General features: G+C 35.2%; 3 protein-coding genes across 5 annotated transcripts; 1 reads left to right on the forward strand and 2 right to left on the reverse strand.

The window, feature by feature from the left end:
* Window positions 1-274: 274 nt before the first annotated feature.
* On the reverse strand, window positions 275-5,687 carry LOC110809689 (selenoprotein O). Its single transcript, XM_022035578.2, has 8 exons — window positions 5,192-5,687; window positions 3,977-4,086; window positions 3,806-3,862; window positions 3,420-3,719; window positions 2,512-2,759; window positions 1,671-1,977; window positions 1,298-1,571; window positions 275-771 (listed from the first exon to the last, which is right to left on the reverse strand). The coding sequence occupies exons 1-8, from the start codon at window positions 5,645-5,647 to the stop codon at window positions 517-519; spliced, it is 2,007 nt and encodes a 668-aa protein (XP_021891270.1). The 5' UTR covers window positions 5,648-5,687; the 3' UTR covers window positions 275-516.
* Window positions 5,688-7,325: 1,638 nt separating this feature from the next.
* Window positions 7,326-12,878, forward strand: EML3 (Emsy N Terminus (ENT)/ plant Tudor-like domains-containing protein). Of its 2 annotated transcripts, none has more exons than XM_088222179.1 (12): window positions 7,326-7,557; window positions 7,663-7,916; window positions 8,317-8,446; window positions 9,096-9,301; window positions 9,399-9,508; window positions 9,616-9,853; window positions 9,982-10,176; window positions 10,263-10,331; window positions 11,469-11,714; window positions 11,797-11,865; window positions 11,946-12,009; window positions 12,508-12,878. In XM_088222179.1, the coding sequence occupies exons 3-12, from the start codon at window positions 8,419-8,421 to the stop codon at window positions 12,651-12,653; spliced, it is 1,371 nt and encodes a 456-aa protein (XP_088078305.1). In that variant the 5' UTR covers window positions 7,326-7,557; window positions 7,663-7,916; window positions 8,317-8,418; the 3' UTR covers window positions 12,654-12,878. The 2 variants fall into 2 exon arrangements, with proteins under 2 accessions (XP_088078305.1, XP_088078306.1); XM_088222180.1 differs by having other exon boundaries at window positions 8,356-8,446.
* LOC110809628 (alpha/beta-Hydrolases superfamily protein) lies at window positions 12,026-15,427 on the reverse strand. 2 transcript variants are annotated; one of them, XM_088222181.1, is made up of 4 exons: window positions 14,854-15,427; window positions 13,300-13,586; window positions 13,036-13,137; window positions 12,026-12,305 (listed from the first exon to the last, which is right to left on the reverse strand). In XM_088222181.1, the coding sequence occupies exons 1-4, from the start codon at window positions 15,197-15,199 to the stop codon at window positions 12,249-12,251; spliced, it is 792 nt and encodes a 263-aa protein (XP_088078307.1). In that variant the 5' UTR covers window positions 15,200-15,427; the 3' UTR covers window positions 12,026-12,248. The 2 variants fall into 2 exon arrangements, with proteins under 2 accessions (XP_088078307.1, XP_088078308.1); XM_088222182.1 differs by lacking the exons at window positions 12,026-12,305; window positions 13,036-13,137 and having other exon boundaries at window positions 13,176-13,586; window positions 14,854-15,419.
* Between the last annotated feature and the right edge of the window lie 246 nt (window positions 15,428-15,673).

Consider the following 15,673-nt stretch of genomic DNA (forward strand, 5'->3'; position numbering starts at 1 on the left):
TAAACTAATAAAAAGAGAAAGAGAATTAAATCCAAGAAAACAAATGAAGCCGAAACACCCTAATAGAATATCGGGGACTATCAGGCTTCTTGGATGCATTACCTTGGAAATAACAAATAAAATAAAATACGACGTCGTGCCAGCTTTTGTGATTCAGTATCAAAAGCTTACTACGAACTTGATTTAAGTTACGTGCCTTTACAACTGTAGAGCCCGCTAATCAGAGGTTTTACTCCGAGTATGGGTCACAAGGCGCCAATGAAAAAACACGACATAAAATATGAAATCCAATCTTTTAACCTATAACATGCATTAACAAAACAAGAGTATATAAATTCTCCAGCTTATAGTCAAAATGTACTAGGTGAAAAACAAGAGGAACAAAAATAGAATATAAACTTATTTTTGACTATTATGTACAAACAACAGAGTATAATTTCCTTCTCTATCTCTTTTGTTTTTTTCAATTTTCCCCCTTTTTTTTTTCTTGTATTGCCTAAAATTAGAGTATGCAACTCATGAAGAACAAGAAAGCATGCAAACACCTGGTCGATAAGCCCATGCTGGTGGCAGCCGAGCATATTTTTCCATTCCCGGTTGATCCTCGTACGGTCGCTCCATTAATTTGAGCAGCCTACGAACCTCACTGAAATCACCTTGTTCAGCAGCATCAATGGCGCTCTGGCACAAATAGTTCCTCAGGACATATTTAGGATTCGTTGAATCCATGGAAGCTTTCCTTTCTTCGTCTGAAATGCCGCTAGCAACAAGCTACAACAAGATTTGAATTTGCAAGGTTATCAAGCTGAACAAGATTTGAAGATGCAGATTGTTCTACATTTCACGGTAATGGAAGATTGGCAAAATCAAATTCATTACAAGCTAAAACAAAGACAACATGAAAGGTAAAGAAACAACAAGAGCAATCATTTTATAAAATCAGGAATCTACACATCGATCTCAGAATTCCTTTCCTGCCACCCTCTTCACAATCCCTAATAAGATCGTTATCCAAATTCAAGACCCAAGAGGATAGACCTATGGTAATAGACCACTAGCTCCTAGGGGAGAGTCAATCTTGGTAACTCTCACAAAGTACTTTGTTATAGAATGTAATAAATTAAAATGACGAAGGAAGCAACATTCCAGGAATGGGACTGTAACGTGGAAATAAAATAATACACCATAATTCTCCATTTGCCTTGCGAAATTCATCATATAATTGCAATTCAAGTTGTGCAGGGTTTATCAATATCAAAGATAACAAACATATGCACAGCGATAAATAACGTTTTACCTCTTGTATATATGCTTGCACCCATTTGGTCCATGCCTCTTTACGCTCCTTACCAATATCTAAAAGCACAGCCTTCAGCGGACTTAACAACTCTTCCCCTACGATGTTAGGATCAGCTTTGATATTGGAAAGCAACCGGAAGAAATTTGTATAATCAACTTTATCCACAGCCATATTATTAAGGAGTTTACTGATCAGTTCTTTATTGTACTTTGGAAGGCCAAGCTTTTTAGTCATTATGGCTTGATACTCATCCATAAATTTGTTCCCATACCTGAAACAAGTCGATAAATATACTCACTCTTCTAGCACCTGCTTATTACAGAGTATGGAAGTGTTCCATTGTGAAGAAATATCTATGTACTTTACATACCTTTCCATGGCATAATTTGCCTCATTATCATTTATCAATTTGGCAGATGACAGGGTTGACGCAAATTGTGCAATATTCCATAAGCCAATATCAGGTTGATTGGCAAAACAGTACCTTCTCCCTGGAAGATCCGTTGTGTTGGGAGTGTAACTTGGGTCAAAGGCATCCAAAAATCCAAATGGACCATAATCAATGGTTAGACCTAAAATGCTCATGTTATCAGTGTTAAGCACACCATGAGTAAAGCCAACACCTTGCCATCTTGCAATTAAGGAAGCAGTACGCTCTGCAACCTCCACTGCCCATGCTGATAAATATTCAAAATTAAAAGCAGAAATGGTGGAATTAGTTGTGATCCTCAGGCAAAGCTTCTACATGAAAATACATGGTGATGCCTAAAAGTAAAAATGGAAATTGAAGGTTGACTAATATTTCCAATGGTTGTACTTGATTTGGCAGAAGTAGAAAACATATTAAAGAACAACAAATCTCCTGGCACTGAACTCATCTCTTTCTTTTTTGAGTACCTTCTTCACATATGTATAAATATTTATAGAACGGATTACTAATCCTTTTACACTTTAATTAATTATTTTTTTTTTAACTATAAAAACTACACTTTAATTAATTCTTTTTTTTTAAACTATAAAAACTACACTTTAATTAATTCTTCAGCAGAGGTTGTCAATGACTTCTAATTCTCAGTATTTTCATCCTTGGTCTTGTATGAGCTATAATCTCTTCTTAATTAAACAAATATCTATTATTCATTTATTTTGCATACAATGAATATCATCCATGAAACATGCACCATTACAATTGCTTCAGACACAAATATTACCTGCGTACTTGTTTGAAGTTAAGTCCACAACTGAATTATCTTCATTGCCAGTGCTAAAGGATAAGCTCTCACTTCTATTCATGCTTTCTATATGGGGAAAGTGATGTCTAATAGCATAATCTGCCAAAGAACCAACCATTTGAAGGTCCTCGTTTCCTCTAGAAGCAGGTAGTTGGTATGTACCAAAGCGCAAAAAGGACTGGGCAACTCTGCAAACAATTGCACCAGGTTCATCCTTTGGATTGCCACTGCATGCAATTGATAACAAAAGTTACTTGGTATGCACCTGAATGAATCAACAAAGTACTCAAAATCTTCAATATATCAGTTATTATTTCCATAAATAGGAAAGCAAGGACTTTATTAGGGGATGGGAACCCTTAATTCTACAAATTTTCCTCAAAATCAAATGGAAACTTTTGAATATATTTCTTAAGAAAAGAAAGAGGGAGAGGGGGGCGGGGCGGGGCGGAGACTTTGTTCTTGAACAAGGAGTTCAAAAAAAAGAATACTATAAAAAATAATTCACATTATTGGGTTTCTCCAACACATATAGCAAATAATTGGATGTGTTGGAATATTAGAAAATGAAAAGCTATCGAAATCTACACTTCTTCTGTAAAATCCAAAACTAGCAAGACATATCTGCACAAAGAACTGAGAGTTATGCACCTCCTCTCTGTGCATCTGCTCGTGCCTCTTCCAAATGTGAGGCCCAGGAACACAGCTGATCAATATAGTTTTGAGTTTCTTGCATAACTAAAACTAACAAGATGAGAACCCTAGATGTAATATGTATGCCTGTGACAAGCTCAGCATAGATTGAATCTGAGCTTACACACTTCAACAAACTTAAACAATCACCAACTAGCTACATTTAATTGAAACTGGAATCTATCTGAACATACTCATAAAACATGTCTCGAGTGACTTCTTTCCCCGTTGTCACAACGCAAAGTGCACGTGTTGTGGGAATGCCCAGACTGTGCATTGCTTCACTGCAAAGGAACTCACGAATGCTACTTCGTAGTACTGCCAGTCCATCCGCAAAGCGGCTGTATGGAGTCTTCCCTGCTCCTTTAAGCTGCAATTCCCATCTTTCTCCCTTCGAATTAACAACTTCTCCAAGCGTTATTGCCCGACCGTCACCCAGCTGACCAGCCCACATGCCAAATTGATGTCCTCCATAACATTGAGCATAAGGCAAACTATAAGAAATAAGACTGATAAGACTAAAAGAAGAATGCGGCAGCAAAGTCTTGTGTTCATGATCAACTTGATTAGGAACACTTACGTTCCCGGTAGCAGTGATGCCCCAGAAAATATAACGGGAAAATCTGGTCTCTCAAATCTGAAATCCAAACAACATTCCATGAAAATCCAGAAATAGTATATGCGCAAAAGGAAAGGAAAAGGAAGCCAGAAAATTAGTTTATGAACATTTAAGATAAGAGACAATACTGACTCTTTTGAATCCAAATCAAGCAACTCAGCAACTGACTCTGACCAGGCTACAAGCTGCGGATTGTCTACTTCGGCTGAGGGAGAAACTTTTGTATAACAAGCATGTAATACCTACATACAAGAGCAAAAAGAAATTTTGAATGATAATATATGCTCCAGCAGATTAGCTCACAAAAATAAAGATGACCATAAGCATCATGATGTGAGTACATGTACTTAAAAAAAATATACACATCAAAAACGCAATGTAGATATAGTTTGAGCTTCATCGGCTGTGCCTTTGGAGTTGCTTTCTTTCAGAGCTCAATATTGTTATTTTGAAAAAGCTGATGTTCGGTGAAATAATTGTTAATTGTTTTTTTTCTAAATTTCTTTAGCTAAAAAAGCAATATAATCAAATATTAGCGAATCCAGGGAACCAACCATCCCAAAGCAACAAAATTTGATTTCATGGAAAGCAACAAAGACATTAGTAAGTGTTATTAGCTGTCAAATATATCCATGATCTTTTAAAAATAATTCTAAGTATATTTGATATTCCAAAAAAATCCCTTGATGGAACACGGTCTAATTTGTTATATTCTCACATTTTCCAAATCACTGTTGCAAACACAAATATTAGTTACAGAATCTTCAACAACAATGTATAGACAACTAATTACCAAGAAATGTACTTGCCTTTTAACCGATCCAAATGCAATTCATATGAAAAGGAAAATTCCATTTTACTTACTATGTTCCAGTTCAAGTGTTAATATCAAAAAACCTTCCCTCTTCCATACCGCACCCCCTTCCCCCTCCCCAAATGGCTTTCCCCGGGAGAGTTGATTGATAAGAAGCATCCACAGATTAAAGCACGAATCCACAACAATGGCAGTAAATGTCAAAAAACCAACTTGACAAATCAATACAGCAGCGTAAACCAGCAACATTCATTAAATAGTATCAATAAACTAATTTAGATCAACATCTACATAGTACAGGCAGATTCAGCTTCAGCTAGCAAGCAACGAAGTCAATATTATCCAAAAAACCTATTCCTACAATCATTTCTATCCTTTTAATAGAAAAAAAATATACGACAAAGCAACAGAAAACCTATCACCAAATATTTCTCCAGTTTCCTCCCTATTCCTAACCAGCCTAACAGAGCATTACCAGAAAACTACACGAAATTCAATTAAAAAAAAAAACAAAGAGAAAACAACAATAATACCTGACGCGAAATCGTATCGGTCCGAGGATCACCAGGCAATTCTCTAACAAACGAGTGGTCCCAGTTCAGATCTTCAAGCTTCAATTTCATAACCTTCCTACTCTCCTCGCCATTGCCACTGTCATCACTCCCTCCATCCGCATCTCCATCGGTTCCTAAACTCTGTCTCTTCAAATCGTGCGCGACGAACTCCACTTCCGCTGAAGATGACTCCATGCGAACTCCACCTCCGTTGTCGCCTGCACTGGTGCCGAAGTGACATACAAAGGACGACCAGCGATGAATACGAGATTTCGATGCGGACAGAGGAGAAGAACAAGAGTGGAAATTCACAGGAGGAGGAGGAGGAGGAAGATGAAGAGAAGGACGGAAGAGAAGGGGACGGAGGCAGAGAGCGGCGAGAGAAGACGAAGAGGTGAAGGAGAACGGTGGTTTGGTAGAGAAATGGGAAATCATTTTTCTTTTTTCTTTTTTTTTTTAATTAAAATTATTTTCGATCCTCACCTGCTTTTTTGGAAATTCAATAAATTTGGAAATTGAAGACTCCTTGTCGGTCCAACTGATCCTTCCGACAATCTGGTTGAATCCTGACTATGTGTTTTATTTATTTATTTATAAAATAAGATAATATTATCTTATATTATTTTAATTTATAAATTACAAAAATTAAAAATAATTAATTAATTATAAATAATTCATAAAAATTATAAATTATTATAAGTGGAAAATTTAGTAAATTTTGGACAATATATAGATGTACATATTTAAAAATATACTAAATAATAAAATATTATATATATATGGTGATTTTGATTGTAATGTTTTTGAATAAAATAATTGAAAAAATAAATAAATGAATTCGTATGAAAAATTGGTACTTATATTTATATGTTTATTTGTAATTACAAATAGTTATACCGTATGTAAATTCTTATTTAATTTATTTTAAATTAATTATTATACTTTAAAATATTCGAATTAATTTATTTTTATTAATTACCGTAAAAATCATTAATACGTGATGCTATGTACTATCAATATTGAAACTTGAGACCCTTTAATTGATCATTTTTTCATGTCAAATCTCACATTACGCGTAACATCTTATATATATATATATATATATTTATTTAAACTGATCTAACATAAAATAAAAATGAAAATTATACGGGTTTTAATTTTTTTGGCATGATTAGTTAATTCTTCTAATTGTAGATAAAAACTAAAGAGCGTGAAAAGTAAATGCAAAACTAACTTACTGATACTTTAAAATTATATTTTATTGTCTTAATTAAATTCATTTGTTATGTCAATATATGTAAAATTTAAAGTGTCCTCCTATTTTCATATTTGATTTTTACTATCAAAAGTTGTTTTGTCATAACTGAATATCTAATTAGATTGTTAGTATTATATAACTTAGGCCTCGTGTCAAACACAATCATTGCGGTAATTAGGCAAATGTATAATCAATAGTCTCGACACAACATATATCATAAACTTAGTTAGACTTCTGTCAACACTAATATGTTATCAATTTTACTATCAAATGTTTCGTCGTTATATAAGATCGTGAGAATTATAGAGATTGATAATTTTTGAAATTTTTCATTTACAAAAGCCAATAAAGCATGAATCATCGAAAATGACAAAGCTTTAAACGACACGATATACATGCTAAGTTCGATCGCCAAGTGAGAGGTAAAAAGGAAGGCAACCACCACCACATTCAGTTTATACGATATCCACAAATATAGAAATTAAGTTGAAACAAATTATGAAGAAATTAATAATTTATGAATTTGAAGTTGGTTTTTTTTTTATAAAAAAATAGATAATTTAAATAAATTTATATTAATTTTTTGTTACATAATATATCATAAAATATTTAATATAAAATAATAATTAATAAAAAATTAATAATACATAACACTAAGTGTTAAGAAATAATAAGAATCAATTTAAATATTTTTAAAAATTATATGAATCAATTTGACATAAAATTAAGACAAATATTAAGAAAGAAAAGGTGGGGTATCAAAAAGTACTTTGCAAATGCGGACGCAAAAGAAAAACGACGCCGTATTATGAACCCACGGGGCGTTCTTACAAGAAAGGGGGAAAACACGGGAGACAACCAATCAAGTTGCGGAACTCAAATTCAATTATTAACAGAAAACAATTAGGGCGCCATGAAACTGGTTTCGAGTCCGCGTTCTTCTTTTGTCTCGTAGTACCTTTCCCTTCCCTTTCTCGATCAAAATTCAGAAGTATCATCAATTTCACTACCAAAATCGCAGAGTAACCATTTTATTTTCGAGAAGTCGCGGGGTTTGACGGAAATCTCAACCTTTTTCGCGATTACGGTAATCGATTTCGATATCTTTCCAGTGTTTAATCCCCAATTACAGTTTCTGATGCTTTTTCCATCGTATTTTGCTAATTTTCGAAGAATTTTCGTGGAATTACAGGTTTCTGGATCGTGTCGAGGTGCTTGCTGTTTGTGCTCATAAGAGATTCCTTTTGATTTTGCTGGTTTCAATTGGCTGGCTAAGTGGTTTTGAGGTTCAAATTTGAAGACTATTGCGCTAGGTTGAAAGTTTCTGATCGCTACGAGTTGCTTCGAACTCCTCACTTCGAAGAAAGTTGTTGAATTTAGTGATTCTAGAGTTAATTTTGACGCTTGTAGAAGTTACGATGCGATGTCGAGTTCTGGTTAGCAGGGGTGAGTTTCTTGGTGATTCTGGTTTCTGTTATTTTTTGGGGTTTGTTGGAGATTTATAGAGCTTAATCTTATAGATTGGAGTTTAGTTTTGTTGAGTTTGGCATGAAATGCTAGGTTTTAGGAGAATAGGTTTTGAAGTTGGTAGTGGAGGTTATAGTTGTTATCAGCAATTTAGAGCGTACTTTTCAGAATCTTCACTACTCATGTTTTCTGTCATTTTCTAGAGCTTTCTTAGAGTTAGTCATAATGAATTTTTTAAATGGCTGTGAATTAGGTTTTGGTTTTTATTATATTTGTTGTCACTTTTGTAAGTCGTGCTAAAGCATGAAAATGAAAGATTTCCGAACCACTTAAATTTCTTGGTGTCCAAAGGAATTGATTTTTGTTGGATTGTTTCCAGGTCTTGGTTGGTTCTGAAGTTACTGGTTGCGTTTTTCAGCTCCTGAGTTGATTTGAGCTGTTGTCTTAGCTTTGAGCAAAGATTGCATTCGTAGAAACCACAATGGACTATGGACTTTCTGATAGCAGTGGTATGTTGTATTTTATCATCATGTTATACGGTTTCATTGTGTCAATGTTCAATGTCATGGATAGATTATGATTCCTCATTTAAATTTGGCTAGAATCACTTTCACTTGTGGGTTTTCAGTGGGATACTTCTGCTTCTTAAACCTGCATCTGTTGGGTATTAGATGTAAACATATAGCACCTTTTGTTTTTTATGTGATTATTCAGCTCCTGTAGATAGTTAATACAATCTTACCTTGAAAACTTACATACTCAGACTTAAATGTTGATCTGGAGAACCTTCATAGAAAGCAAACCATCCAATTGCCTACTTATTAAAACAAATTTTTCATGGTTTTCTTAGTATAAGAGAGATGCAATCAAGAATCTGTTTATTCTGTATCTGTTTACATTTCTTGCCTGTTGTCTCTTCTGAATTCTTATGGACCATAATTGACTCACATGTTTGTATTAGACATGCTGTTATCCTGAAGGATAATCATGAGTTTAATTGTGCTTGCTAAGTATGATGAGCATAAGTCTTTCATGAATCTGTTAAATGGCAGACAGTTACATCTCCCTGCTCAAATTGGAGTTCTTATTTGGTTGTATCCATGTTACATCCAACGCACATGTTATGACAGAATTGTTCTTTTTCTGAAAAAATTTCAGGAACAGATGACGACCTCCCTCCCTCACATCAAAGTAGATTTCAAAGAGGGGCTCGACCTGCTGGTAATGGAAGATCTGCAGTTCTTGGTTCTGCTCCATTACCTAGGGTGCATAATGACATGGAAACTCAGATCCATCACATTGAGCAGGAAGCATATTGTTCTATCCTGCGGGCCTTCAAAGCTCAATCTGATGCAATTACTTGGGTAAACACTCATCTCTTGTCTATACTTATTTAACGTACATGGCATGCACAATGTTAAGTAGATTAACATGCTCTTTATTTCTTAATAAATGTTTCAGGAGAAGGAAAGTTTAATTACTGAGCTTAGGAGGGAACTGAGAGTATCAGATGAAGAACACAGGGAGCTACTATCAAGGGTTAATGCTGATGATGTCATCAGGAGAATAAGGTCAGATTAGATCATGACATCCTTTACCAAGAACCTCTCAATGGATTATCTAATGACTTATCGTCAGAATTTCTTTTTAACAGCCATGTGTAATTTATAACTGTTAGGGAATGGAGAAAGCAAAATGGCCTCCAACCTGGTGCACTTAGTAGTGCCCAACCTATTCATGACCCTGCACCCAGTCCAACTGTTTCAGCATCGCGCAAGAAACAGAAGACATCACAATCTGTGGCTTCGTTGTCAATGGGGGCACCATCTCCAGCATTGCATCCTTCTATGCAACCATCTTCATCTGCCCTAAGACGAGGGCCTCCACCAGGTGCTCGGACCAAGAAGCCAAAATCAGTAAGTTTAATTAGTTTCTGATTATGAAATGTATGTTTGCTTTGGTATATGTCAGTTGATACCTTTTACTGTCTTCTTCTATTGTACTTTGTGATTAATGGAGTTAACTACTTGTGTCCTTAATGTAGTCTATGCAGTTCCCATCAGCAGGTGCTACTGGAAGGGCCCAAGCTGGTAATCGCAGTTCATCAGGTGCCTTTCCAGCAAATGAACCTGTTGAGACAGGAACTTATGATCCATTAATTGGAAGAAAAGTTTGGACAAGGTGGCCAGAAGATAACCATTTCTATGAGGCTGTTATAACTGACTTTAACCCCATAGAGGTATGTTCTGATATAGCTTGTTCTTTGCTTTGTACTCACTTGACATTAGACCTACTGTTGATCCTGTATCTTCACAATGTGGACAGGGACGTCATGCATTGGTTTATGATATTAACACAGCAGATGAAACATGGGAATGGGTCAATCTCAAAGAGGTACGATAGAAGTTTAATGCAATCGTGACACAAACTTGATTTAAATTCATTTATTATTACTGTGAACATGAGTTCTATGGTGACTGTCTCACAGTGATTATTTTTTTAATAGAAAAAGAAATGTTATTAATGAGAAAAATAGTAGAAATTCAATTCTTTTATTTTTTTCTTTGAGATAAAAGTGTAAAAATATATTGAAATAGGGTGCCAAGGGGGCGCCAACTCATGTACAAAAATATTTACGAGTCAATTAACATATCTACAATTGACCCTAAATCATCTCAATTCTTTTATTTTTATTCATTCATTTTTAGGAATTGAGTAATTTAGTCGGTTATGAGCTGGCCTGGAGCACCCAACTGATAGCATGGTGCTGACTTTTGTGTGAGTTTTTAATGGATATCTTGATGTCATTATGATATAGAACAAGAGAGGGTGAGGACATAGGAAAAAACAAATATACAACTGTACAGATGAACGGACAGATATTTTGATAGTATTGAAATCTCAATTTATTCTAGATTGTGCCAGTTGGCTTCTTTTGAAACTAAATTAGAGTTATCCTTTTGTATCAAAATACTATGGTGTTCAATGTTGTAGGTTCAGTCCCTATTTATTGGGCGTTGGTGGTGCTAGGCATAGCAGTTCCGTTGTGCGTTTTGATTGCTAGATTGACATTAAGTGATTACTCATGAGATTCGGTGTTGGTTAAGCATCTTGATTGCTCACATAATCATAGAGAACTCTTTTTCAAAAATTATCTGAATATAGCTTGTGCTCTCATGAAAGTAATTATGAGTATTTAGAGACTAATGTAAGCCTGAATCGTAGGGTTTGAACATAAACAGAACTCTTAACCTTACACTGTGAAATCCTGATGCTCCTAAAGTTATAACAACAGACTCCCACTCATCTATTACAGCACTTGGAAGAAAATTACTAAAATACAACATAGTTAGAATTCATCTTCACATCTAAACGTGAAAGAACTATAACTTGTGATATGTAAGAGAAAATCTAACCTCCTCTGTGTCATATATTCTACTTTCCCTTTCTTTGATTAGCTATAGGTTCACCACAAGAAATCATTTTGCTGAATTAGATGATCTATCTGATAATTACGTCCTGGAATGATAGATATCTCCTGAAGATATCAGATGGGAGTGCGAGGAACCTGGAGTTTCTCGTAAAGGTGGTCGACCTGGAGCAGGCCGTGGGATTAAGAAGTCTATGCCTCGTGGTGGTGCAATATCTGGTGCAGGACGTGGAAGGGGGACCTTAAAGAGTCAGTCAAAGAAAGATTTCCCGCCAGCACAAAATGGCATTGGGAAGAAGGCGTTAGGAGATATCGAGATCCTTCATACAGATACTCTAATTAAAGAGGTATGGGTGCATATGTAAGATTTTGCTTTCATCTAACAATCTAATTGATATGCACCTCTCTGATCATGTTAAATTTCAATAGGTGGAAAAAGTTTTTGGTTCAAGTCATCCTGATCCAATGGAAGTTGAGAAAGCAAAGAAAGTGCTAAAAGTAAGAATCCTGCTCGTTCTTTCATTTTCATTTAATATTAATCACTGTAGAAGTTGACAGATTCCATGTATAAATTATAGGAGCATGAACAAGCTCTAGTCGATGCGATTGCGAGGCTTGAAGATGCATCTGACGGTGAAAGTGGTAATAACTAATCACATATAACCATGTTTTATATTTAGATAATAAAGAGTGCCACCATCTGTTGTATCATCTAATTGTAGTTTTTGGATTATTCAGATTTTTACATGTACCAGTTGTGTACAAATCTTTTTCCCAATACAATTAGTAGGCTTTCTGAATTAAGCTTTTTAGCCTATTGGGTCTCCATATGATTTGCCTGGAAAGTAAATCCAGCCGTGCACAGAGCTTTGTGTTTGTTTTTACCTGAAACTCTCTTTTTCATTGATGTGCGGGCTGAATTCTCCTATCTGTAAATCCTGAGATAGAGGAAGAAACTTCATTTACATATATAATCAACTACTATGTACTATTGCTATATTTACTACATTACATATATAGAAAGCGGCAAATAGCATTAGCTTCATCGATGATGGGAAAAAAAATGCCATTGTTGTTATTTTTTCTTTTGTTTTTGTTTTTGTTTTTCTTTTCCATTTTTGTTTGGCCTTTTAAAATCAGATGAGGGAGGACTACGCCCCTTTTCACAATCAATGGATCAAGGATGGAGAAAAGGGCGTTTTGATGAACAAGGTGGCGGCGGCACCGACGGCGTTAAAAGGGCAAGAGAAGTCGAAGACCGCCAAGTTGTGGCGGATGGCATGTAATTCTAGTTGTGTTTTTTTGTGTAGCAGCAAGTGATAGTAATGTGTCTGTTCCGTAGAAATTCCCGTTATGTTTTGTTAAAGGGTTATTAGGTTAAGTTCTCTGTATGTTTTAACTTAAAATGTGCCTTTCAAATCTGTAAAAATTTCTGTTTTAAAGCGCACAACTCTGACGACTTTGTAAAATTGACCTTCAGAATTCCTATAATTATAGACTAATTATTTCAATTTTCTATATGTATGTAGATGTGTTCCTACTGTGGTACTTTGGCTATGACTGACTATGATAGAATATTTGGTGAGTAGTAGTTCTAACGAAGTCATTATGTTTCGCCGTAAGAGTAAGTTTCTTTAATATTACTCTAAAATATTAGAAGAAAATTACTTTGGAAACATAAGGACTCCGGTAGAACCAGGAAACTAATATGGGCATCTGGAGGATATTCATTGTGATTGCAGAGAAGAAGCAGTTCAACTTTTTAATCTCCTGCAAAAGTTAAAAACAAAATATTTGAAGTCAGCATATACTAACAAACACCCACAAAGGATATATATATATATATGGGTACTGAATGGCACAACAATTTGGATTAACTTGGAGCAGTTGTCCTATCTATAATGATGCAATGAATTCAAGGATAAGATTCACCATCTGAGCATCATATGCAGGACCCTCCATTTCGAAATGGCTAACTCCTTCGATTAGATGAGTTTCGGTCCTACCTGCTGCTGTCCTTAACTTGTTTTTCAGCTGCTTCACACTCGTAAATCCATCTCGTGTTCCCATTACAAAGAGCTTTGGCTTCGGAGACTGCAAGATGGCCTTGTGGTGCCGGCCAAAGAGGATAGAAGCCATCATGCCAAAAGGGTATCCTAAGCTTACATATCCTACGACTTGCTCGATTTCATCAACTGCGGAACCTGCAATTGGCGAACCTGCAAAAGATATCAAATTCATTGTAACACTCCCAACAAATGCATTTTACAGCCGAACTATCCTCTGATTATTGTCTTGCAAAAGCAAACATTTCATTACAGAGATTCAAACTAGACTATATTATGCTATACAATAATCATATACCAACAGGAGCAAGAACATGAATGTTACCGAGTAATTACAAACAAATTAAGAATATTGTAACGGAAGTCAATTGCATCAGTAAGGAAAAACTCTGTTAAGAAACATATAATCTGAATGACAGTCATATAGAAAAAGCAGTTTAGAAATTGCAGCCAAATTTTGCAAGCAAAGCAAAAACAAATGAACGAATCATTTGATCAGTCAATCAGTCACTCTTCTTCAGGACCATAAATGTTTCTTTAAAAGTCCTTCCTCTCCTCCCCTCTCCCCTCTCCCCTCTCCCCTCTTCTCCATAATGAACTTATGTTTAAAGGAGTAGCTTTGCATTGTTTTTGGATCAAGTTTATTCTGTTCCAATTCTATGCCTATATATCATAATTATACATTTGATATACGATTGAAGAAACTTTATCCATACCTTCAACTCCACAACAATAGATTTATATTCTCAATTGGTAATGAAGAAATTACAGAAACACAAAAGTCAAATTAGATATTAATTTAACTTGAAAGAAAATTAAGCACAAATGTTATTTTTGCTGAGATTGTTATCTCATTCCATATAATTTGAAGTTGAAGTCAAATATAATCTCCAGAAAAGTTCATGACCCACCATGTAAAATTTTCTAATCACCAAATATTACTACACTTTCAACACAAACCATAGAATTACCATTAACCAAAACAAGAATTATGATAAGACCTTAGCAGCACCTCATAAGAAGAAAAGAGCACAGGAATTAGGAGTCCGATTCAATTAAGAACCATCAAGAAGCAGGAAGATAAAAATCTCAACTTTCTCAAACTTCCAAAATCAGAAAATTGGTACTCAAAACCTATGAAATTACAGAGAAATTAATCATAAAAACACCTATAGAGCCACAAAGAAGTTAAACAGATAGAGGGGTTTTCTTTCTCCTCTTCCTCTTTTTCTTCTCCACCTTTTTCTCAGAAGACTAGTCAAAAAAATTGTCTGAAAATCATTACAACCTACCACCAATTTCACAGATCTAAAAGGGGAATCCACAAAATCCAAACCAAACAAGCAGTCAACCAAATACCCAACAAAATTTTTTCCATCTTGAATCAAAATCACCACAAAGCAAGCAATAAAAATTATACCTGCAGAAGAACCCACCAACAAGATCCTCTCAGAAGAGAGATTCTCACAGACCCATTTGCAGACAGCAATCACATCCTTAACCTCCGAAAACCCAGTAAGAGATGCCTTCCCTGTCGACCTCCCAACACCTCTCATGTCAAACGTCACAGCCCTGTAACCCTTACCCGCCAAACCAGAAGCTATTCCTTTTAAAAGTCCCTGACATCCACCCAAGATCGAATATGGATGGACAAGAACAATCACTAAACTGTCTCTGATCTCGTCTTTCGGCTTGAATATTCTTGTATTGAGCTTGACGCCATCACTGGAATCGACTGTACAGAACTCTGATGTACAGTTGGACATGGTAGTTGATATGGGTAATTGGGGAAGAAGGAAGAACTGGAGGGCTGTTTGGTGGGAGAGAAAATGAGAGAGAGGTTAGAGAAGAGGGAAAGAAAAAGGGATAAAGAAGAACTGGGGGGGTCATGAAAGAAAGTTTTGGTGAGGAGGAGGTGAAGGATGGTGGAAATTAATGGCGTTTGTTTTTGCCATATAGATTTGATTGGTGTATGTGAATTATTAACAGTGAATTTTTGTTGATGATGGTAGTTTTTACTTGCAAATCTCTTGTTTCCTCTTCTGTTCAGATTAAATTTTTTATGTACTTGTATTTTTGGCCAGTATCAATTTAATTCTATAATCATAAAAAGTAAGAAATAAATTTTGTTTATGTTGCTGAATTTTTTTTGTTTTTAGTATTCTTTTGATTGCAGCTTTTTTGAAAAAAACTAAAAATACATTTAAAATCAAATATAAAATTACAAAATCTATCTTTAA

This window comes from Carica papaya, chromosome 6 (assembly GCF_054855325.1).
Source record: "Carica papaya isolate Zhongbai chromosome 6, ASM5485532v1, whole genome shotgun sequence".
NCBI lineage: Eukaryota > Viridiplantae > Streptophyta > Magnoliopsida > Brassicales > Caricaceae > Carica > Carica papaya.